A 22,525-nucleotide genomic window follows, 5' to 3' on the forward strand; every position below is an offset into this window, starting at 1 on the left:
ATAAAATATTAATAATTAAATATCACAACTTCGTAAATGTATAGCACCGATATTGAAAAATGAGATATCGAACATCAAGTTCGACTAACGTCAATCGTTTCAAATATATAAGTTTGTTTGTTCACGATCGAGCTGTTGCAGCTCATTCGTGAACAAAATATAGAATTATTTTCGCATTTATAGTAGCATTGACATTAATATTGTCAAGATATTGTTTAATATTTAAACTAAGCTTAGTTTTCGACGTAAGAATTAGTGATTGATTATTGTATTTGAACTCTCAACATTGGGAACTTAAACATTGTTATAAATTTATAAGCATTCATTGTTTTTTACGTATTTCTATAGATAATAATTACACACGTAAACTTTTGTTCAAATTGTTTTTTAAAGTAGATGATCATATATAATGATTCAACCAAAAAAATAGAAAAATTATCAATGAAAGAATAAAAAGATGAGACAGATTTTCAATCCGACCCGATTCATGAGAAAAATATTACAATTTATGCATCTGTTTTAATGAAATTGAATCAATTGATATGTGAAACCGTTGGCATAAATAAATTTACTTTAAAATAATTAAAAAAAAGATGTTATTAAAATAGATCACGTGATATGCACGTGACGGAGGCCCGATGTCAACTGTCTCTTCCGGGCGGCAGTTGAGTGAGCTTCCACTTCGCTTACTCAGTAATGCTTTGCTTCCATGTCACCCACTTCCCCCCCATTTCATACATCACATCTATAACGCCGCCGCCGCCGCCACCACCACCACCGTCGTCCGTCGGCCTCGATGGATTCTCTCCTCCCCAGAAGCGGCTCCACCACGCAAAATTCATTAAAATCAATAACCCCGGAGGAGATCCGCTCCGAATTCTCCCATCATGACCCCACAGTGGCCCGCATAAACAACGGAAGCTTCGGGTGCTGTCCAGCCACAATTATCGCTGCCCAACAGCGCCACCAGCTCCTCTTCCTTCGTCAGCCAGATTATTTCTATTTCAACACACTCAAGCCCTCCATCTTCGAAACCCGTCGCCTAATCCAGACTCTCATCAACGCGGACAATCCAGATGAAGTCTCCGTCGTGGATAACGCCACCACCGCCGCAGCTATCGTCCTACAGCATACCACCTGGTCTTTCTTCTTATCTCGTTTTCATCCCGGTGACGCCGTTATCATGCTCCACTATGCATACGGAGCCGTCAAGAAGTCCGTCCACGCGTACATTTCTCGCGCCGGTGGCCATGTCATTGAGGTGCACCTTCCTTTTCCTGTGAAATCTAGTTCTGATATTATATTTGAATTTCAAAAGGCTCTTCAAAAAGGGAAAGAAAATGGTAGAAAGATTAGATTGGCTGTCATCGATCATATAACTTCAATGCCCTGTGTAATAATCCCTGTGAAAGAGCTTGTGAGAATGTGTAGAGACGAGGGTGTTGATAAAATATTTATTGATGGGGCACACGCCATTGGCAATGTGGATTTAGACATGAAGGATATAGGCGCTGAGTTTTACACTAGTAATTTGCACAAGTGGTTGTTTTGCCCGCCATCTGCAGCATTTTTGTATTGTAAGATGTCGGAAGAATCCTCTGACTTACACCACCCTGTAGTGTCTCATGAATACGGTAATGGGTTAGCAATGGAGAGTGCCTGGACCGGGACGAGGGACTATAGCTCTCAATTAGTTTTGCCAGAGGTTATGGAATTCTTGAATCGGTTTGAGGGTGGCATATATGGGATTATGCAGAGGAATCACCAGGCAGTGATAGAGATGGCAGAAATGTTAGTAGACGCATGGGGGACAGAATTGGGGACTCCTCTGGATATGTGCTCGAGTATGGCTATGGTGGGAATGCCCACTTGTTTGGGGATTAAGAGTGATTCAGATGCATTGAAATTGAGGGCTAATTTGAGAACTGTTTTTAAGGTTGAGGTTCCGATTTACTATAGGGAGCCAGTTGAGGGAGAAGTTGATCCAATCACAGGGTATGCTAGGATTTCTCATCAGGTGTACAATGTGGTTGAGGACTACAATAGGTTAAGGGATGCTGTCAACAAGTTGGTCAAAGCTGGTGTTACTTGCGCATCACTTTCCAACTGAAAAGGTGATGGTTCATTTTGCATGTTTTTTTTGTGGATTACAATATGGAGTTGTTACCTGTTAGACATTGCAGGGCAAAAACCATCTGGTTTGTCTTCGTTTCAACCCCCAGCTTTAATAATGGTCATTTTTCTTTGACTCTTGGCTTTGATAATGGTCAGAAGTGTTATCCTGTTCACTCAATGTTTCCCTTTTCTTCTTGTTGTGGTGACAAATTAATAACGTTTTGAAAGATTGACGTTGGTGGTTATTGATGAGTTGTTTTATACTCAGAGGTTTTCTAGGATAGAAGCATGCATTTAAAATATGGTATTGTGATGTCTCGTTTTGGAGGTTACGGCCATGCATTTCCTCAATGCTAAAGTGATTAAGGAACATCCAAATTATTGAATGACCCTAACTTTTTTATTAAAGGAAAACTTGTTTTTTGATGATAGAAGCATGCATTTGAAGAGCAAATCATTGTCAAGCCTTCCTCTGGAGATCTTGGCACGGCCATACCCCCAAACCCTAAAGAATTCAGGAACACAAAGAATTGAATAGTACAAAAAACCGTTAATATAATGAATTACTCTTTATCAACCAATATATTAGTGGAACCATCCTATAAATATTGTTGTCAGAAGATTAAAGATTGTATAAATTGTTAACTGTCATATTTATGATACAATAGTTACTTACATTGAAAAATTATTACGATTAAAGGTATGTGAGTAATGCATTTTGGATCTGTTTGTAATGAGATTTGGCATATGAAATTGCTGCAAATATTGGGCATTGCTTAGCAGAAAGAACTTCTGGTTTGAGAGCTACCTTTATTTATGTATTCTTGCCTCATTAGAGTAATCTTTACTGTAGCACACGATAAACAATCTTAACCTTTTAAATCCCTTGTGACCAGAAAAAGAATACTTGCAAAGTTGTAGGCTTGATATTATCACGCACAAAGACACATGCATATGCACGTAAACTGATTTATGTCTGAATTCATCGTTTCCCCTTCTGCAGCTTACCCGGATGTAAGCACACGATATCTTCTTTAGCTTTGCCTAGCTTGGTGACCCTGAAATCGAAGGTATCACTATTTACTCGCCCCGGATAATTTTTCGGGTACAAACTTCCTGGGAAAACAATAAAATTTGACTTCTAGTATCAAGCCTCAACACTAGTGCTGTGTTGTTTGTAATAGTAAAAAAGTCAATGGTTATGTACCAATGATACCTCACTTCATTGAGTTTCTCATGATCATCAATCAGTTAACCTCATTTTCTTTTCTGATGTTTGCTGTTAAGTCATTCCTTCACCTCCCCCCCCCCCCCCCCCCCCCCCCCTCTTCTAAATTTGACAATTTATTATTGATTCGATTTAATGATTTTTAAAGCTATATTTTTTAATGGCAAAATAATTTTGGAAATATAAATATAAATATTTTGAAAAAGCTTATTTTGAGAAGGGAAAATGTTTAATCATATATAAACAGAGAAATTAAAATTATAATAATAATTCTAATCTCTTCCTTCTTAAAAAACCTAGAAAATACTTCAAATATTATTTTAAAATCATAAACTTTTTTAAATAAATAAGGTGAGTTGTCGTGCATACTTTTCATCATTAAAAAAAAAAGGAATTCGAGTTCTATTAGTTTAGTTTGAATTTAATTATCAAATAATGTTAATCTAATGTTTGAATTTATGTTCACGCTCGTGAGATAATATAATTTTTAACGTATTCCTAAAAGTTAATTAAAATATTAAGGCAAAAACTTGTGTCAGACGGTCTCACGGGTCGTATTTTATGAGACAGATCTCTTATTTGGGTCATCCATGAAAAAATATTATTTTTTATCTTAAAATTATTAATTTTTATTGTAAATATCGGTAGGGTTGACTCGTCTCACAGATAAAGATTCGTGAAACCGTCTCACAAAAAACCTACTCAAATATTAAAATTCACGAACCAAAAAAAAAAATCAAGAATGTTGACATTAATGTTTGATCGATAGACTACCCAATCTACAGAATGTATGTGCAAACCTGGAAAGTCAATATGTAAAATTTCGAATTTAATCCAACTGAGGAATCAAATCATTTAATTCTGTTTGATTTTGTCTATTCCAAACCATACAATCAAATCAAGGGGGATGAACTAAAAACCCTTTTTGGCATATATTTCGATAATTCTGAATCAAACTTGTTTTTCCCCCTTTTTTTGGGTGAGATTATTTTCTATTAATTCAATTATTACAAAGAAAAAATATTATTATTTAATATACAATTTCGATTTGTTTGATTTGAACCACTAGATGTTATTGGCAGTCTAACAGAAGCAGAGAAGAATGCTCAGTTAATGCCGCCAAATAAATATTTTTAAAAAGGTTTAATGGGTAATTCAATGCCGTCTCGATCTATAATTTTAATTTGAAGAACAATTTGTGGGATGTGATTACTTCATATTTAACATTAAAATTCAAAACGTCGAACTTGTTTTTTTAATGGCATGCATCGAAATCTTGAGTGACGCATGGCCTCACCTCATCGTGCTGCATTGTCTGAAAAAGGCATGAAACACAACATGAAGCCCACTATTTAATGTTCAGTAACATTGCAAAAAGGTTGGAACTTGGATTGTTCAGCTGAGAATGGCGCAGTTGATTGGAGTGGATGAAATTGAATCATTCAGGAATGAGCTCTCGGAGATTGGGAGAAGCTTCAGAGCATCTTTGCGGCGTCATGCATCGAGTTTTCGGAGCTTGGGTTCGGATAGGAACTTTGATTTGGACGATGATGCTAAGTTGCAGTGGGAGGAAATCGACAGGCTGCCGACTTTTGAACGATTGAAATCTTCGTTGTTCGATGAAGATGATGAACATGGAGATGGGATTAGAGGGAAAAGAGTGGTCGATGTTACTAAGCTTGGTGCCCAGGAAAGGCATGTGTTCATCGAGAAACTTATCAAACACATTGAGCACGATAATCTCGAATTGCTGCATAAAATTAGAAAAAGAATGGACAAGTAAGTTTTTTTATTTCTGGAAATCTTGAATGCCAACTAGCAATGATTTAATGGGTTCGTTAGATAAGATTTGTTGGATTAATTCTTGCAGAGTTGGTGTAAAATTGCCAACCATTGAGGTGAGATACACGAATTTGAGTATAGAAGCCGAATGTGAAGTTGTTTATGGAAAGCCGCTCCCTACTCTTTGGAATTCTTTTAAGAGCATGATATCGGTAAGCTTTGTTTAGTTTTGTTCTTAATTAATAGTTCATCAACATGTTGAAATTGGAAACACTGAACTGACTGAAGGCTTCACCTTTCGCTTACTCTTCGTGCATTTGTTGCTGTATGTTGAACACGATTTACGTTTCTGTGACATATGTAACAACTGATAACCTAACATTGGTGCTCTCTTTGAGAACCGATATAGTGAAAGTAGACCGGGAATGAACTCTTCGAGCTGGTGTCAATGATGAAGTCTGTTAACATCATAGCCTGAACTAAAATTCACGAATTCTTTTAAGTGGGTACATGTAGTCCAGGAATGGGTACTCTTTCGGGTTGGATTGTCAAGGGTGGGGAGTATCATGATCCTACATTTGCTAATTATTAACTTTTGAGGCATGCACACAAAAGAAGAATCTACATGGATACTAAGAATTTGAAGCAACGTAATAATTTGCATTTCCCTATGCTGAATACATGCTCTTTTTGTTTTACAGGATATCGCCAGGCTTCCTGGTTTGCAGTCACAAAAGGCACATATAAACATCATTAACAATGTTAGTGGTTTGATTAAGCCTGGAAGGTACAGTGTAGACACTTTCCATGACCAGACTTAATGGGTTTTCTTTAACTTCATTTCATTCTCTATGCTAAACTGCTTTTTGTCTCTCCGTCCCTTACAAGAATTGAGTCATTATTTTCTTGTGTGCAATTTGTTCGATGAAATTACACTTGTTACCTGGTATGTGAGAACACAAATGTACAGTAGTTCACAGCTTCCATTGTAAAAGTTTATCTTGAAGTAGTGTTAAAACGACACCAAGTTAAAGCAGCTCCATTCTTCTTCGAAAATTTTAATGTTGTCTTTGTGTAAGGCACAGGAAGTGTCATTTGAATTCTAACTTCAATATCAATTCAGGGAGGGAATTGGAGTTCTATCCATCCAGTCTTTTATGTTCTGTTTGGTTTGTTTGTCCAGGATATATTATACATTTGACTCAGAATTTTGTGATTACGTGATTACAGATTGACGCTATTACTTGGTCCTCCAGGGTGTGGGAAGACTACACTATTGAAATCTTTATCAGGAAATTTGGACAAATCATTAAAGGTGCCTCTATTTTGCGTAGTTATAAAGATCTGAATCGTATTCAAAGAACAAGTTCAAATCAGGAAGATAATTTTTACTGAGACCTCTGAGTAATGATCTAATTGTTTCTAAACAACAGGTTACTGGTGAGGTTTCATACAACGGATACACATTTGATGAGTTTGTAGCCCAGAAAACGTCAGCTTATATAAGCCAATATGATCTGCATATCCCGGAAATGACTGTCAGGGAAACACTTGATTTTTCATCTCAATGTCAGGGTATTGGTAGCAGAGCAGGTGTGTGTATGTATTTATGTCATTTTACTTTTAGAAATTACAATTATTTTTTTGAAACTATTTTGTCATAACAATTGTGTGTATGATGCTCCATCTCATTCAAAAGAAATCATGACTGAGCTTACAAGAAGAGAGAAAGAAGCAAAAATCATACCAGATCCAGATATAGATACTTACATGAAGGTAATCTTGGAGCCTCATATTCTGTCTTACTTAATTGTAATTGTAAAGAATTATTAATAGATAATAAGAAATTGAAAAGGCTTTCAAAAATTTCAGTGAATGAATCTTCGTTCCAAAAATCACTTGTTTTCCATTCCGTAATGTCACTATGTTGTAAACGTCGTTAACTGTGCAGGCAATCTCTTTGGAAGGTCAAAAGACAAATCTTCAAACAGACTACATGTTGAAAGTACTTTCTTGTCATATGTAACTGCTTCATTTTAGTTATCTTGCAAAAGATTTTTTGGTTGATTACAGATTCAAAACTCTTCCCATGTATTTCAGATACTTGGTCTTGATATCTGTGCTGATACACTATTTGGAGATGCAATGAGAAGAGGTATTTCTGGTGGTCAGAAGAAGAGACTGACAACAGGTAACCACAATCTCGTCCCTTACGAGTATTTGGCCAAACCTTTGTGCTTCCAAACACGAGGAGATCTTGCAACTTTAAAGAAAAGTGATGATACATATCTGACATCGGTTACAAGGAAGATTTTGATTAGGTTTTAAGGCTAAATAATTTAATTCCTGTACCAGCTTGGATTAACAATTTCATAAAGCAAGAATGAATGTGAAACACCTGCTAGCAGAATCAATCATGTGGAGTCTCATTTACTTAATGTGGTTGGCGCATGACATACTAAGGCTAAGACAATGTTATGTAGGTGAAATGATTGTTGGGCCGACAAAAGCTTTATTCATGGATGAAATTTCGAGTGGTTTGGATAGCTCGACCACATATCAGGTCGTCAGCTTCCTTCAACAACTGGCACACATCACAGATGCTACAATACTTGTTTCACTTCTCCAGCCGGCACCAGAAACCTTTGATCTCTTTGATGATGTTATCTTGATGGGAGAAGGGAATATTGCCTATCATGGACCCCGAAGTGATATTTTAGAATTCTTTAGGACTTGTGGGTTTCAATGTCCTGAAAGAAAAGGAGTGGCTGACTTTCTCCAGGAGGCATGTATATCGGACAGTATTTTAACATCAATTTCTTGTTTTGTTGGCCAAAATATTTACTAGTTTTTTATTTCCAGGTTATATCAAGAAAAGATCAAGAACAATACTGGCATGAAACTCAAAAACCTTACAGTTATGTTTCTATAGATACATTTTCAAGGAAATATAAGGAGTCTCCGCAAGGAAAGAAGCTTAATGTAGAACTCTCCATTCCATTTGACAAGTCGAAGAGCCACAAGAATGCAATTAGTTTTAGTGGGTATTCTTTGCCGAAATGGAATCTCTTTAGATCTTGTATGTCAAGAGAACTTCTTCTCATGAAAAGAAATTCTTTCGTTTACATATTCAAAGTTGTTCAGGTTAGCACAATTATATTTTAACTTCCTCAATCCTTTCAAGTTCAATATGCAATTTTTTCCCTTGAGAATTCTAACGTGTATGCTCGATAACTTACTTTTGCAGCTTGTCATCATAGCATCTGTATCAATGACTGTATTCTTGAGGACACAGATGGGCATTGATCTCGTCCATGCAAATAACTACTTGGGAGCACTATTTTATTCTCTGATAGTTGTTCTTATTGATGGAATGCCTGAGCTCTCGATGACCGTTTCAAGGCTTGCAGTTTTCTACAAACAGAGAGATTTACGTTTCTACCCTGCTTGGGCATATGCAGTTCCAGCTACCATTCTCAAGATTCCTCTCTCGTTGTTGTCAGCTTTAGCATGGACTTCTCTTACTTATTACGTCATTGGGTATAGCCCAGAGCCTGGGAGGTTGGTGGACCAAAGCATAGTGAATGCTTCATATGCTTCTTTTTAGTTTAATAGATTGCATTTCATCCTATGTTCCAAAAAATTAATAATTTCTTTTCCAGGTTTTTTAGCCACATGATGATGATATGCGCTGTCCACATGGCCTCAATCTCTATGTTCCGTTTCTTGGCGTCAATTTTTCGTACTATGGTCGCATCTACAACAGCTGGTAGTTTGGCGATAGTATTCGTGATGCTATTCAGTGGCTTTCTGATTCCAAGACGTCGGTAATTTTTTTTAATTAGATTAGATTCCTTGTACTTTATGAAGGTGTACCTTACCTCCAGAACTAACCTTCTTTGCAGCATCCATGCCGTCTTGGTTAAAATGGGCATTTTGGGTTTCTCCATTATCCTACGGAGAGATAGGCCTTTCGATAAATGAGTTTCTAGCACCAAGATGGCAAAAGGTTAGCATATAATAATCATGCATCTCTTTCACACAAATAATGATAGTGTTGACAGTGTCCTTTGTATTTGTTTTATTTTGCTATTTTTCTGATATTTAAAATGAATATTGATCTGCCCGTTTTAAGGATCTGGAAATTTGCTAAGCTAAGTTTGTATTTCACAACTCACAAGTTCTCACAAGCATTCAGTGACATATCTATCTCAGTTTCTTTGGTTGATTCTTAGATAAGTTTTTTGGGACATTATTTTTGTATTTCTTATGATACACCATTTGTGTAAAGGGGCTATCAGGAAATACCACATTGGGACATCAGACACTTGAAAACCGTGGGCTAAATTTCGGAGGATATTTTTTTTGGATATCAATAGGTGCCTTGTTTGGACTGACAGTGCTCTTCAACATTGGGTTCGTATTGGCCTTAAGTTTCTTAAAATGTAAGAACATCACTGTAGTTCCGTCCTTATGATTGTAAAAGATCAATCAAATAATTTTTGTTAAAATCGTATCAGCATCTGGTTCTCGTGTCATCATTTCAAGTGAAACACTCACTCAATTACATGGAAGTAAAGAATCCAAGAACAAAATGCGAGAAGAAGAAAAACTGCGAGATCCTCCAACAACTAGCACAAAATTGCATAAAGGTTTATATCTTACATCTCTCTGTCCCAGAAACAATATAACATTTGGTTCCATAATTGAATAGTATGTTACTTTTTTGTTTCAGAGAAAATGGTTTTACCTTTTGAACCCCTGTCTATATCTTTCCAAGACGTTCAATACTACATTGAAACACCAATGGTAAAGACACATTATCTATTTCTGAACCCAAAGATCAATTATTTGGTGTAGTTTGTTGAATACTTTCCTTTTCAGGCCATGAAGGAGCATGGTTACACTCAGAAAAGGCGTCAACTTTTATGTGATATAACCGGGGCATTTAGACCCGGTATTCTTACTGCTCTCATGGGTGTCAGTGGAGCTGGGAAAACAACCCTTCTTGATGTACTTTCTGGTAGGAAAACTGTTGGCATTGTGGAAGGAGAAATAAGAATTGGGGGTTACCCAAAAAATCAAAGGACATTCGCTAGAATTTCAGGTTACTGTGAGCAAACTGACATACATTCTCCACAAATTACAGTGGAAGAATCAGTAGTTTTTTCAGCTTGGCTACGCCTTCAATCCAATATCAATCCAAAGACAAAATATGTAAGATCATATGTACTCAATTATCAAATTTCTATCTAATTCTTCTTCCAATTTGCAATAATATTATTCGTTTTTGTTTGGTATTCTTGTAGGAATTTGTTAACGAAGTCCTTGAAACAATTGAGCTTGATGGAATAAAAGATGCATTAGTGGGTACTCCTGGTGTTACCGGTTTGTCAACTGAGCAACGGAAGCGGTTGACTATAGCTGTGGAACTTGTAGCAAACCCCTCAATAATCTTCATGGACGAGCCAACAACTGGACTCGACGCCAGGTCAGCAGCAATCGTCATGCGGGCAGTAAAGAATGTGGCAAATACTGGGAGAACAATTGTCTGCACCATTCATCAACCAAGCATCAACATATTTGAAGCATTTGATGAGGTAGTTTTGGCACTAAATTTCATTTTTTATAGCCTTAAATTACTTTCTGAACAACGGAAGTTATCACTTTGTGCCTACAGTTGGTACTTCTGAAAGCTGGAGGTCGCATGATATATTGTGGACCCTTAGGCCAGCACTCCTGCAAAGTGATAGAGTATTTTGAGGTAGGATGACCGTTTTTCGTTTCTCAAATATCTAGTATATATGTGCTTTCTACTGCAGGCTAGATTATACTTTTTTCTGGCTTTAAATTTGTAGTGCATCTCCGGTGTCCCAAAAATAAGAGATAACTACAATCCGGCCACGTGGATGTTGGAGGTCACGTCAACTTCTTCAGAAGCTGAACTTGGAGTAGACTTTGCACAGATTTACGAGCATTCTGCTTTGCACGAGTAAGTTAACAAGTTGGACAAAATACTTTTTCTGTGAACTTGGTTTCTTACATGGCCTGCTGAAATGGACCATTTGATATCTTCCATTGCAGTATCTAATGGAAGTGATTTTTAATTTGAAGGGAAAAAAAAGAGCTTGTGAGAAAGCTTAGCTTGCCACCTTCGGGATCAAAAGATTTGCATTTCCCTACCACCTATTCCCAAAATGGTTGGCAACAATTCAAAGCTTGTCTGTGGAAGCAGCACTGGTCTTATTGGAGAAGCCCTTCCTACAACTTGATGCGCTCCTTGCATATGCTTTTTGCGTCTTTCCTTTTTGGTTTCCTTTTCTGGGGTCAAGGCAAGAAAATGTAAGAAAGCATCTTGAATTATGTAATTCTCACAATTTCACCAGTTAATCCTTGGAGTACTCTTTATGTTCCAAACTCTTATGTATGTTTCTTTTGACCGGTTTTCAATAGACATAATCAGCAGAGTCTATTCACTCTGCTTGGTTCAATGTATAGCTCGACGCTCTTCTGTGGAATAAACAATTCTGCATCCGTCCTACCATATGTCAGCACAGAGCGAAACGTTCTCTACAGAGAAAGATTTGCAGGGATGTATGCCTCATGGGCTTATTCATCAGCTCAGGTATGCCCCATTCTGCTGCATCACATACTGTAATTTCTTGGTAATAAATGGAGAAGATTGAGAAAAAAACTATATTTTCCCATTTATGAAGAGTAATGATTATATGTCTACGGATGTTAAAATATCTCTAGGCTCTCTCAAGAGCGGGCTTCTTGATTTTGCAGGTCATAATCGAGATTCCATATCTGTTTGCTCAAGCAATAGCATTTACGGTAATCACATATCCAATGATCGGATACTATTGGTCAGCATACAAGATCTTCTGGTATTTCTACTCCATGTTCTGTTCACTTTTATACTTCACTTACCTCGGAATGCTGCTGATATCGATAACTCCAAGCTTTCCGGTAGCTGCCATTTCACAATCAGCCTTTTACACATTTCTAAATCTGTTCTCTGGATTCCTCATTCCCCGACCTGTAAGTATTACATATTTAGAATATTGAAACTAATTTCTTTTGCTGGTGATATTTATACTTAAACTTTGATATATATTGATGAACTATGATCATGATTTCCAGCAAATTCCCAAGTGGTGGGTATGGTTTTATTATGTGGTTCCAACTTCTTGGACTTTAAATGGGATGCTGAATTCACAGTTTGGAGATATAGGGAAGCAAATTGTTGTGTTTGGTGAAAACAAAAGAATTGAAGATTTTTTGAGAGACTATTTTGGATATCACCATGATATGTTGCCTCTTGTTGGTGTTCTTCTGATGCTGTACCCCATTGCTTTCGCTTCTCTGTTCGCAGTTTGCATCGAAAACTTGAACTTTCAAAGGAGATAAGCACTTGTAAACATTTGAATTTCATTGTCCATTGTTCTTGTTTTGGGTCTTGTTAAATGTGTTGCCGAATTATCAGATTATTTTCTCTCTTCTTGTTTGTTTGTTTTTCTTTTTCTGTTGTTGTTTTGAACAATCCAATCTTGTGCATGTGTACTTTAGTATGCATAGAATATTAGTAAGCAAAGTTTTGTTTGAATAATTAAATATTTTTTTCTCCTTGGACTCAACTTCAATTCACTTCCTTTCGTTTTGTATTTATTTTACAGCAGCAGATCACATTGAGTTTCTATGCGAATGATGTTTTGTCAAGGAATTTAATTATCTTGCTTTCAGTTTTTGCAATATTCAATTGAAAAAATTAGGTAAAATAACTAAAATTTACCAAAGAATTTTAATTCATATATATCTTTGTAATTGTGTCTATTCATTGATTATAGAAATTAACTTTAGAAGATCTAACGTTTATATATCACTTTATATATAGAAAAAAGTCTCGATTAATTAATTTGTTTATTTTGATATTTTCTCATTGTGATGATTCTTGAATTACCATTATTATGAATTTGAGTATTATAGATTATATGTTTTAAGAATTATAGTTGTTAGCATTTGAAGATTAAAACCATAAAAAAATGAAATATGAATGATTATATGTATGTTAAACATTATAATTAATAACAGTCATAAATATTCATGAATAAAGTTCAATTTTCAAACAAAGCATAAGTTACTCAACATAACCTTTTAAAAATTGATTAAATATTTTAGAAATCATTTGAAAAGAATGCAAGTTGAAATAATAAAAAAAGTTTAGTTGAAGCATTTTATCAACACTTTGGATGCGACATTTTGGTATTTTAGATAAACATAAAATGCTTCAATTCTGTTTACCAAAACAATAGCAGTAATTAAATGTGATAAAATAAATAGACAAAAATTTGTTTATGAAAGTCTGAAGGTTAAATTCTTCTAGAAGACTTGAATTATACAACTCATTATGTAATCCCGATCCAAGCAATGTCACTATCTGGATTAGAAGTCCTAGCATGCTTTCAATGTTCTTCACAAGAAGTTAACAAATAATTACACATTATTTAATGTCTTTATGCAAAGACTCTCACACAATTATTTTATGAAAGTTCATCTCTTTTATGTGAGTGCATTTCTTCAAATGATGTATTTTTCGATATTTGAACAAGGAAGAGAATGCCACAAACTCATTTTGGTGTGGAGGATTTGTCTCTCAAAGCTCATTTCTTGCATTGATTTTCACACACTCTTGTTGGGTTCGAATTTTTTTCCTAATATGTCGAAGTGCTGTAAACCTTTTAAATATGTTTTTCTTTCTTTTATTTGATATCCTAAGTGTTGTATTTACGACCTCCAGGGGCGGATCTAGAATTTCGACTCTGTGGAGGCCGTTTATAAAATACAGACAAAATATTAAAAGAGGAAAGACAAAAATTATATCGGTTATATTCAACTAAACATAAACAATACATTTTTTTTAAAAAAAAATTCTAACTAAAAAGAATTCGACGTTCCTTAAAATTTTCAAATTGTTCGATAATAACATCTATACAAATATTTTAAGCAATTTCTTTTTAAATAAATATCATCAATACATTCGAGAAAAAATCATCATTCATTTTGCTCTGAATCCTAGTTTTGACGATATTCATAGTTGAGAATAATTGTTTTGTAGTAACGGTAAAAACTGGAAGAGTCAGCAGACTCATCACCTGATAGTAGAAAAGGCTTTTCATAGATGATAAATTTAAAAATAATAAAATATTAAAAAATTAAAAGTAAATCAATTATTAATTAAAAAAGGGGAAAAAAATTTAAAATTCGAACCTGGGTTTACACTTACAGAAACTCTTGTCTTGTCGTGGAGATACATGCTTTTTAATTTATTGTGGTTATATATATATATATAAAAGTTGGGGGGCCATGGCCCTCGTGAGCCCTATTGTAAATCCACCCCTGATGACCTCCAAGAAGGTTATGAATGTTAGAAACAAGAATATATGCATTTGGAAGAGTTCTGAACAATTGGATAACCGAGTTAATGATCCATCTCAATCTCAATCTGTTCAGAAATTGAATAACCAAGTTAGCAACCTTTCTGAGCACTTATTTGAATTTATTCATTTAGTCAAAGCAAGTGCTGCCCAAAAAAGAGAAGAATATGCAAGAAAAAGAACATAAACATAACATGTACTAAGATCAAATTGAAAGTGAAGATGAAGAAATCAATTATGTTTTTAAGCTTTTCTTTAATTTAACTACAATTACTCTATCCATTGTTATGATACTGATGTTCTCAATTTGCTTATTTATGCTCTTATCTTATTTTTTATCTGCTTTATAATCTATGAGTTTTGGCATCATTATAAAGGGAAAATTTTTAAGAAAATCTTAATTGTGGTGATGTAGTAATTAAGGAAATCCATAACCTTATTTTTAGTGATTTAATACTTAAGGAAAACCAGAATTGTAGGGTTCTGCTAATTTTAAGGTTAAAGAAAACCAGAACACTCATTTAGAAGAAACTCTAGTAGGCCGTCAAAATCAGACATCAAAAATCTAAAATCTAGAATTCAGTAATTCAAAATCAGAAGCAATAATCATCCTACTAGTTTCTTATAATAACATGTTGGACTAACACTAAATCATATAATCTTTAATAAGAGACTGATGTTATTCATTTTGTTTGTACTATCTATCTAAAAATGTTCTTATTTAACACTTCATTTAATGTCATTAAATGAATTGTACAAGATAATTTATTATTGACTATAAAAAAAGTCTAGATTCAAGTACTCTTAACGAGTAAAAGAATCGTTCTTATTTGAATATTGAATATCAACTATATAAAAGTTTCTCAATGATTCACAAAATATCTCTCCATCTCTTCAATTCTCGAACTCTGAATTTACTGTGAATCATTTTTCAAAAAGACTTGAGCCTTTCGAAGCATCGGAAAAACCAGTACACGCTTAAAAGCCTTATCAGATTCAGAAGATAAATTGTGTTATCTTCATTCGCACTCCTTTCATTATTTTAACTATCGTAAAATGTGAAGAATTTGTAATATGAAGAAAGAGTCTTTCCCAGAATTAAATTTCTTAAAATGATTGCATTATAAAACTAGGAGTTTCAGTAGGCAAATGTAAGACATGCTGAGGTGGGTTTCTACAAGTGTGTACCAATCAAATTCTTCTGGTAATACTTTCTGGAATTAGAAGAAAGAGAGACGTAGAAGAGTTTTATCCTTCGAACTTCCTGAAACAAGTATAGTGTCTTACTTCCTTCTATAGCTTTTAGCTCATTAAAGTGTTGTGCACTGATTCCGCACTTCTTAAAGTAATCTGCTGCAATTTCAAAGAACGAGACCGATTTCTGACTTCTTAAAACATTTCATAAGCACACTTTTCAGAAGTAGAAGAATTTTAAGTTTGAAATTATTATTCAATCCTTTATTCTAAATACTTTACCGATGATAACAAGTCGATAACATATCTATACTATTAATTAAAGACAATCACAAAAATTCTTGTTAGACCGTCTCACGTCTCAATTTTGTGATACATATATTCGACATACCTAATTCATGAAAAAATATTACTCTTTATGTCAGAATTAATACTTTTCGTAGTATGTATGAATTGAATTGACTCGTATCATGACATAGACATATGATACCGTCTCACAAGAAATTAACTCAAAGTTAAGTCCCCAATACTAACTAAATTTTAATTTATTTGGTGAAATCTTATTTAAAATTACAATTATACCCTCATTATATAACTTTATCGATATTTTTTATTTTTCTAAAATAGCCTATTTTTAATATTTCGTTCATATCTTTATCTATAATTTTAAATCAGATCATCTTTTTATCTATATTCTTAAAATTTTAGAATATTATATTATGCTTAACTAATATTTCACTCGTACGATACACATACTGTATCTCGTATATAATATGATTAAAAATTGAGATATTTAATCAATGCTGACTTGATATATTAAAATATTATTTTGTGTGGGTTTTGGATGATTGTTTTTGTGAGTAACATATTTAAAAATGGATTTTGAAAGTTATGTGTGAGTAATGAAAATATTTATGTTATACACATATATTTAAATCGAGGAATTTAATCAAGACTGACTTGAGATATTTATGTTATACTTATACATACATATATGTATTTAGATTAGATTGAAGCATTTATCAAGTTTGTATCTGAAATATTTATTTTTTATATACATATCCAACCGGAATCATTAAATTATGTTTTGGAAATATCGTTTTACAGTTTCAAGACATTTAATCAATGTTGACATGAATAACATTTAATAACCATTGACACATTTTTCAATTTAAACAGTTATTTGTATCGATGTTGATGTCAGCTCTATTTGTGGAAAAGAATTTTGGACGAAAAAATGTAATATTTATGTATTTGACAATCTTTTATGCTTATATANACTACACAGTAATTTAGTGAACAAAGTCAAAGTTATAGCATTGCACCTCAATAAACGGGCTTCCAACATTTTTCTTTATTTGGAGAATTAAATGTATTTGTATTAATAAAATAAAAATAATAATTTATAACTTTAAGCAAAACTTTTCCATGGGTTTCACAAACAACTTCTGAACTATCTTAAATACACATCATTCAACTCATTTATAATTTAATAGTTCCGGTAGCCTCCCATTTTCATCAACATGTATTAATATAAACAAAAAACATGGACCATTCCCCTTGCTAATACAACTATTTTCGAAGCAAAGAAGGCCGATAAACTGCGTGGCTCTGAGCCATTTCGATACGTTCTCGAGGATCATTCATCGTTTCGTCTCTTAAGGCTTCAAGAATCCCCTCGCAAGTTACCTCTCTGCGACAGACATTCAGATAAATCAATAATCATAGTATGTTGTCATATATTATTACATTCGCTGATACATCAGATGTTAATCGATATCATACCTCAAAATCAGAATTTTATATAGTGTTTGCAGGATTGGACATAGCTCCACTGGAGCAACATGCTCGTTTTTGCTCGGATGTAGAACATTTAACGAAGATTGACTAAGTAGCTCGTAGAATGCTTTCACAGCAGAAACACCCTGTAGTAGAGGTGAGGAAATAAGTTACCAATATCAGAGGGAACGATTTTATGAAATAAAACCTGCGGCCAAAGTGACCAAAAACTGGTTACTTTAATCTGTCTCCCTTAATCATCTAGTGTAGATGTATAAATATATTTTTCAATTGAATCAGTACAAGTATATTACATGATTTGTTCTAGTACTTTGAAACACATACCTGAATTGTTCCCTTGCCTTTGATGCTGTCCCCCATATCGAGGCTTATCTCTTTTTTAGCCAACTTTTGGCCGTACCAAGCATTACGGCCTTTCAACAGTGTCACATAAGTGTCGGCCAACAGAGGACCTGCAAGCTTTTCTGGTTCTTCCGTCAAAAGATGCGTGATAAAGATCATTTCTGATGTACAGTGCGCGAAATAGACTGACTTGCTAGTTGCACTCTCGTTAGTTAGATCCGCAACCATCCCTATCCATATTTCGATTTATAAATGTTAATACAGATGATCATCCAGGAAATCAAAATAATATGAAGTCTTGTCAGAAGAATTATGGATCGTTATTTTCAAGCAGTAGATTACACGACAAATCCCTACATCATGAGGTACCACAAGCCACAAGGCTAAAATGAACTAAGAGCAAAATATACAAGACGTAATGGCAAAATAATGTTACTTTTATCTTTATATCGCCTTCTCCACAAAACGTCAAAACTTCTAAAAAAATGAGAAAAAGACCAGCTGCAGAAATCCCTTGATTCTTTCACAAGTCAGAAACAATAATTACTATCCATATTTTTCGAGTTTGAAGAACACGCAAACACAAAACTCAAATATATATATGTATGTATGTAACAATGTATGTACACAAAAATCCACGAATGCTTACCAGCCCCAATTGCATATACATTCTTCAAACCACCCATAACCTCATGAGTAACAAGATCACCGTTATCCCAAACAATAAAATGTGGCTGCCTGAGAAACTTTGCCAGTGGTTTCCTCCATTTTTCGGTTCCACAGATCCGAGCATTAGCATATTCCTTGTTGTAAATCTCAGATGCAATATTAGGCCCTCCAAGGTAAAGAATGTTTTCCATAGGAACCTTAGCTGAAATAGGCCATAAATGAAAAATAGAAAATAGTCAATTTCAATTTCAAAAAAGAAAATATAAGAGTTGGATCCAAAACAAAATTTATTGCATCTATGCTATTGATCGATCCATGTGTTATCAGAGACATGTAAACAGCAAGAAGGAAAATAAATTTTTTACACTAAAGGAAAATGATTCGATCAATTGCTAATGATTACAGTATGTCATTTAGTACATGCTTATATTGAAATATCCTAGCATCCACCTTATACAAACACATTTCTTAACTTTTCAAAAATGCACCTTGATCATTGATTTGATGATACAGGTACAACAGAAGTCATTTAAAATTTAAATATGTTTTATATGGTTGGCCATATTATTGTGCTCATATGCACACTTATCATACATATTCTTTCAATGAAAGTATGCAAAGACTGGAGCAATGAACCCAAAATGAGTACGGAAGTTTAGTTCCATATCATTTGGAGTTGATCATAAAATGGTTGGATGTTAGAAGAATAACACAAGTTCAAAAACTGCGCACAGGATCAAGAGGAGACTTAAAAAGTTATTAACAATTTAACATGATGTAAATTTCTTCATTACAGGCACTCTTTGTGACAATCATGGGCCATCCCAATCTTGGGCTCTCTCTGGAGCTCTCTCATAAATAGGCTCCCTCGGGGCCTTATCCATCACGGGATTTCCCAAGTGTCACTACTCATAGAATATCATCCCTAGAAAATGGGTTCATTTCCGTTACCTCAACCTAAGACCTTCAGGATAAATACTTAGATTCCTAGAGTGTTGGTCTTTTTTTTTGTAACGACTATGGGCTATCCTGATCTTGGGGCCTCTCCCTTAAACAGGCTCCGAGGCCTTTCCTCTCACGGGCTTTCTCATGCGCCATAACTCATAGAATATCCTCGTCCCCAAGCACTCGAACCTAAGACCTCCACGATAAGTACATAGATTCCTAGAGTGTCAGAACCAATTGGGCCCATTTTTCAGAGATGATGATATTCTATGAGTAATGGCTTGTGGAAAAGCCCATGAGGGAGAAGGCTCCAGAGGGAGCCCGTTTTTACGAGAGAAGGTCCCATATGGAGTCCATGATCGAGATAGCTCATGGTCGTTACACTCTTTGTAGCTAATCATTGAATTTTAATAACCTTCCTTTTCTTATTGAAACACAGATGACATGGTCAACTAGAAACCGTACATTGCAACTTAAGTTTTTAAGGCAAATCCAGTAACATGAAATTTGTAGATAAACCATAGTTTTAAAAAAATCCAGGATTGTATTCCCATGCATACAGGGAAAAAGATTAAAAAAAAAAGATTATTTATTCATCTACTGAAAAATATTTCATACCGTCATCTTAAACCTCCAATTAATCTCCACCTAGAGAGTTTAAAGCTCTAAATATATAGCATACATATTATCAGAAAGATGAAATTAAATAAAGTTAAAAGTTATATAGTTTGCTCCACCTTTTTTACGTCATAGTATTAATCAATTATCAATCGTATTTACCAGTAGATACCAGAGTAACATAGAATATCTCAAATGAGACAAACACTTTATCTCAATGAATTACGAGATCACAAAACTATCCATTTAATCAGTAAAAACACATAAAAAGCTACGAAAAATGGTGCACGTGTCTTACTTGCTCGATTGATCATCTGAGTGGGAGTGATTATCCGAGGCTCAGGCTCTAGTTCAGCTTCTATTCCCTTTGCCAAAGACACAATAACAGGAGCAGTAATTCGTTCCTTCCAAAACCTACTAATCTCCTCAAAAGCTTCCCGAGTTTCCGTCGAAGGCAATCCATTAATAACAATATCAGCATCCCATACCGCCTCTTGCAAGTTTGTCACGACCTTTAATGGACAGAGTGGAGTGTCAATCATATTCAAGCAGAACCCATCTTTCAAAATCTCATCAGCATTAAGTGTTCGATCACCTAATCTTGCTTCTACATATTTCAAATATGCGCATCGCCTTATCAGCCTCCTCAACACATCTTCCCTCGAATTAATCACCTCAAATAAATGCTCAGCTGTGGCTCTATCAACGGACCTTCCAGGCCTTCTCCATATCCTAATCTGAACCTTATCTCGAAAATTCCCATATCCATCTTGCAGCATCGCTGCAAATACACTGCCCCATGCCCCTGCACCGACACAGACAATCCTTAATGGATCCCCATCTACTTTCCCAAACAATTCACGAAGCTCGTCAATCTTTTCTTCTGAAGAACAATTTGTGTTATGAATCGTTCCATTCGAATATCCGTTGCCTCCTTCAGTAGCAGGTACCATTTTCTTTTAATGAATCTCCCACTTTAACAAATGAATTGAACTAAAAAATGTCCCACGCATACAGACTTTGTTGAGGTGAATATAACAGACAAGATTTAATATCAAATGCCAATCAATAAGGTCAAAAACTACAAATCGAAATTGGATAACCAAATTGAAGATCCCACATGGGCTTTACACTTTCGCTCCCCCTTTCATACAGCAATGCAAAAAGACAACAGTCTGAACACAAAAACATCGAGAACACGCCGATTTCGTTGGTGGGTTTCACACCAAACTTTAACAACCGGCTCCAGTCAGATAATTCAGAACAAAATCGGCCAATAAAACGACTTTAGCTTAAATTCTAGAATGCCAGATGGCCAGAGCCAATGAAACACCATTACAAACACATTGGTTTCCCCGATTAAGGGTAAAATAAAAAACGAACCGTATGAAGTAAGGACGATAACAGAACATTCCCAAGCACCAGATCTGGATAACCCGTCAAACAGAAAGAGAAATTAGGTTAGCCAACCCCACCTAAAAAACGTAAGCTTGAAGGACAAAATGTGAGGATAAAGCAAAGAAGCTGAGCTGTCTTCCGGTAAGAGTAGGATAAACAGGAGGTGAGTGCTTTACTGCGGAGGTCTCGACTTCTAGCTGAAAATGGTTAATTGGCTTTCTTTTTTGCGAAGAAATCGATGTTCATGCAAATGAAACCCGATGTAGCTAAGCGATCCTATCTGGACATGCGGATCAACCTTTGCTTTTGTCTCCTTCTAAACAAAAAATACCATAATATTTTAATTTTTTTTCTTATATTCAATACTACTATATAAGTTCATAAAAATTCAGGTGAACTCGTTTCATGAATCAATCTGGTCAGATGAATATTTTATTTGACCAAATTTATAAAAAAAATATTATTTTTATGTCAAAAATATTAGTTTTCAATCCAAATATAGAACGAGTCGACATGTCTGATATATATTATTTTTTGAGACCGTTTTGACCAAATCAATTGAGTTAAGTTGACCGTTTGTAACTTATCTCACTCCAAAATTCTAAATTTTCAACGAGACGTCAAAATTCAGATTAATTATAACAAACTTCTGTCGTTAAGTTCTACCTATCTATTTATATAAGACTCAAGTTTATTTTTTGACATAAATATTCAGCATCTTCTCTAAAAAAATAATTAAATAATAATATATAACGATAATTTATATAATTTATTATTCTGTATTGTTGTTTTATTAGTGCCAAGTGTCCCTTATTTGTTATTAATTTTAGCAAAAGTTTATGTGAGACGGTTTTACGAGTCGTATTTTGTGAGACAGATATCTTATTTAGATCATCCATGAAAAAATATTACTTTTTATGCTAAGAGTATTACTTTTTATTGTGAATATCGGTAGGGTTGACCTGTCTCACAGATAAAAATTCGTGAGATCGTCTCA

At 34.6% G+C, this 22,525-nt stretch overlaps 3 protein-coding genes across 6 annotated transcripts; 2 read left to right on the forward strand and 1 right to left on the reverse strand.

Moving 5' to 3' along the window:
- Nucleotides 1–692: 692 nt before the first annotated feature.
- LOC140983827 (probable L-cysteine desulfhydrase, chloroplastic) lies at nt 693–3,382 on the forward strand. Of its 4 annotated transcripts, none has more exons than XR_012176522.1 (2): nt 693–2,367; nt 2,734–2,818. XR_012176522.1 is itself a non-coding variant. In XM_073450984.1 (2 exons), the coding sequence occupies exon 1, from the start codon at nt 797–799 to the stop codon at nt 2,108–2,110; it is 1,314 nt and encodes a 437-aa protein (XP_073307085.1). In that variant the 5' UTR covers nt 693–796; the 3' UTR covers nt 2,111–2,114; nt 2,525–2,818. The 4 variants fall into 4 exon arrangements, 3 of the variants coding, with proteins under 3 accessions (XP_073307085.1, XP_073307084.1, XP_073307083.1); XM_073450984.1 differs by having other exon boundaries at nt 693–2,114; nt 2,525–2,818; XM_073450983.1 differs by having other exon boundaries at nt 693–2,114; nt 2,548–2,818.
- A 1,070-nt stretch (nt 3,383–4,452) lies between these two features.
- LOC140985270 (pleiotropic drug resistance protein 3-like) lies at nt 4,453–12,744 on the forward strand. Its single transcript, XM_073453066.1, has 24 exons — nt 4,453–5,122; nt 5,214–5,337; nt 5,827–5,912; nt 6,356–6,440; nt 6,559–6,718; nt 6,825–6,901; nt 7,077–7,130; nt 7,226–7,316; nt 7,609–7,910; nt 7,988–8,269; nt 8,373–8,686; nt 8,788–8,948; nt 9,031–9,134; nt 9,417–9,570; nt 9,646–9,777; nt 9,861–9,934; nt 10,010–10,342; nt 10,435–10,725; nt 10,806–10,889; nt 10,984–11,117; nt 11,240–11,467; nt 11,579–11,750; nt 11,915–12,169; nt 12,272–12,744. Exons 1-24 carry the CDS (start codon nt 4,749–4,751, stop codon nt 12,536–12,538), a joined length of 4,338 nt encoding a protein of 1,445 aa, XP_073309167.1. The 5' UTR covers nt 4,453–4,748; the 3' UTR covers nt 12,539–12,744.
- Nucleotides 12,745–17,189: 4,445 nt separating this feature from the next.
- On the reverse strand, nt 17,190–21,805 carry LOC140984882 (probable glycerol-3-phosphate dehydrogenase [NAD(+)] 1, cytosolic). Its single transcript, XM_073452560.1, has 5 exons — nt 20,429–21,805; nt 18,548–18,769; nt 17,881–18,128; nt 17,542–17,681; nt 17,190–17,449 (listed from the first exon to the last, which is right to left on the reverse strand). Exons 1-5 carry the CDS (start codon nt 21,081–21,083, stop codon nt 17,329–17,331), a joined length of 1,386 nt encoding a protein of 461 aa, XP_073308661.1. The 5' UTR covers nt 21,084–21,805; the 3' UTR covers nt 17,190–17,328.
- Between the last annotated feature and the right edge of the window lie 720 nt (nt 21,806–22,525).

The sequence above is a fragment of the Primulina huaijiensis genome, chromosome 9, assembly GCF_012295235.1.
Source record: "Primulina huaijiensis isolate GDHJ02 chromosome 9, ASM1229523v2, whole genome shotgun sequence".
Lineage (NCBI taxonomy): Eukaryota > Viridiplantae > Streptophyta > Magnoliopsida > Lamiales > Gesneriaceae > Primulina > Primulina huaijiensis.

Coding starts and splice junctions, on each gene's coding strand:
- LOC140984882 (XM_073452560.1), bottom strand. CDS start 21,083: ATGGTACCTGCTACTGAAGGAGGCAACGGATATTCGAATGGAACGATT. Junction 18,770..20,428: donor TCAGATGATCAATCGAGCAA/GTAAGACACGTG, acceptor GGCCTATTTCAG/CTAAGGTTCCTATGGAAAAC. Junction 17,450..17,541: donor TATAAAATTCTGATTTTGAG/GTATGATATCGA, acceptor TGTCTGTCGCAG/AGAGGTAACTTGCGAGGGGA.
- LOC140985270 (XM_073453066.1), top strand. CDS start 4,749: ATGGCGCAGTTGATTGGAGTGGATGAAATTGAATCATTCAGGAATGAG. Junction 6,441..6,558: donor ATTTGGACAAATCATTAAAG/GTGCCTCTATTT, acceptor TCTAAACAACAG/GTTACTGGTGAGGTTTCATA. Junction 8,270..8,372: donor ACATATTCAAAGTTGTTCAG/GTTAGCACAATT, acceptor TTACTTTTGCAG/CTTGTCATCATAGCATCTGT.
- LOC140983827 (XM_073450984.1), top strand. CDS start 797: ATGGATTCTCTCCTCCCCAGAAGCGGCTCCACCACGCAAAATTCATTA.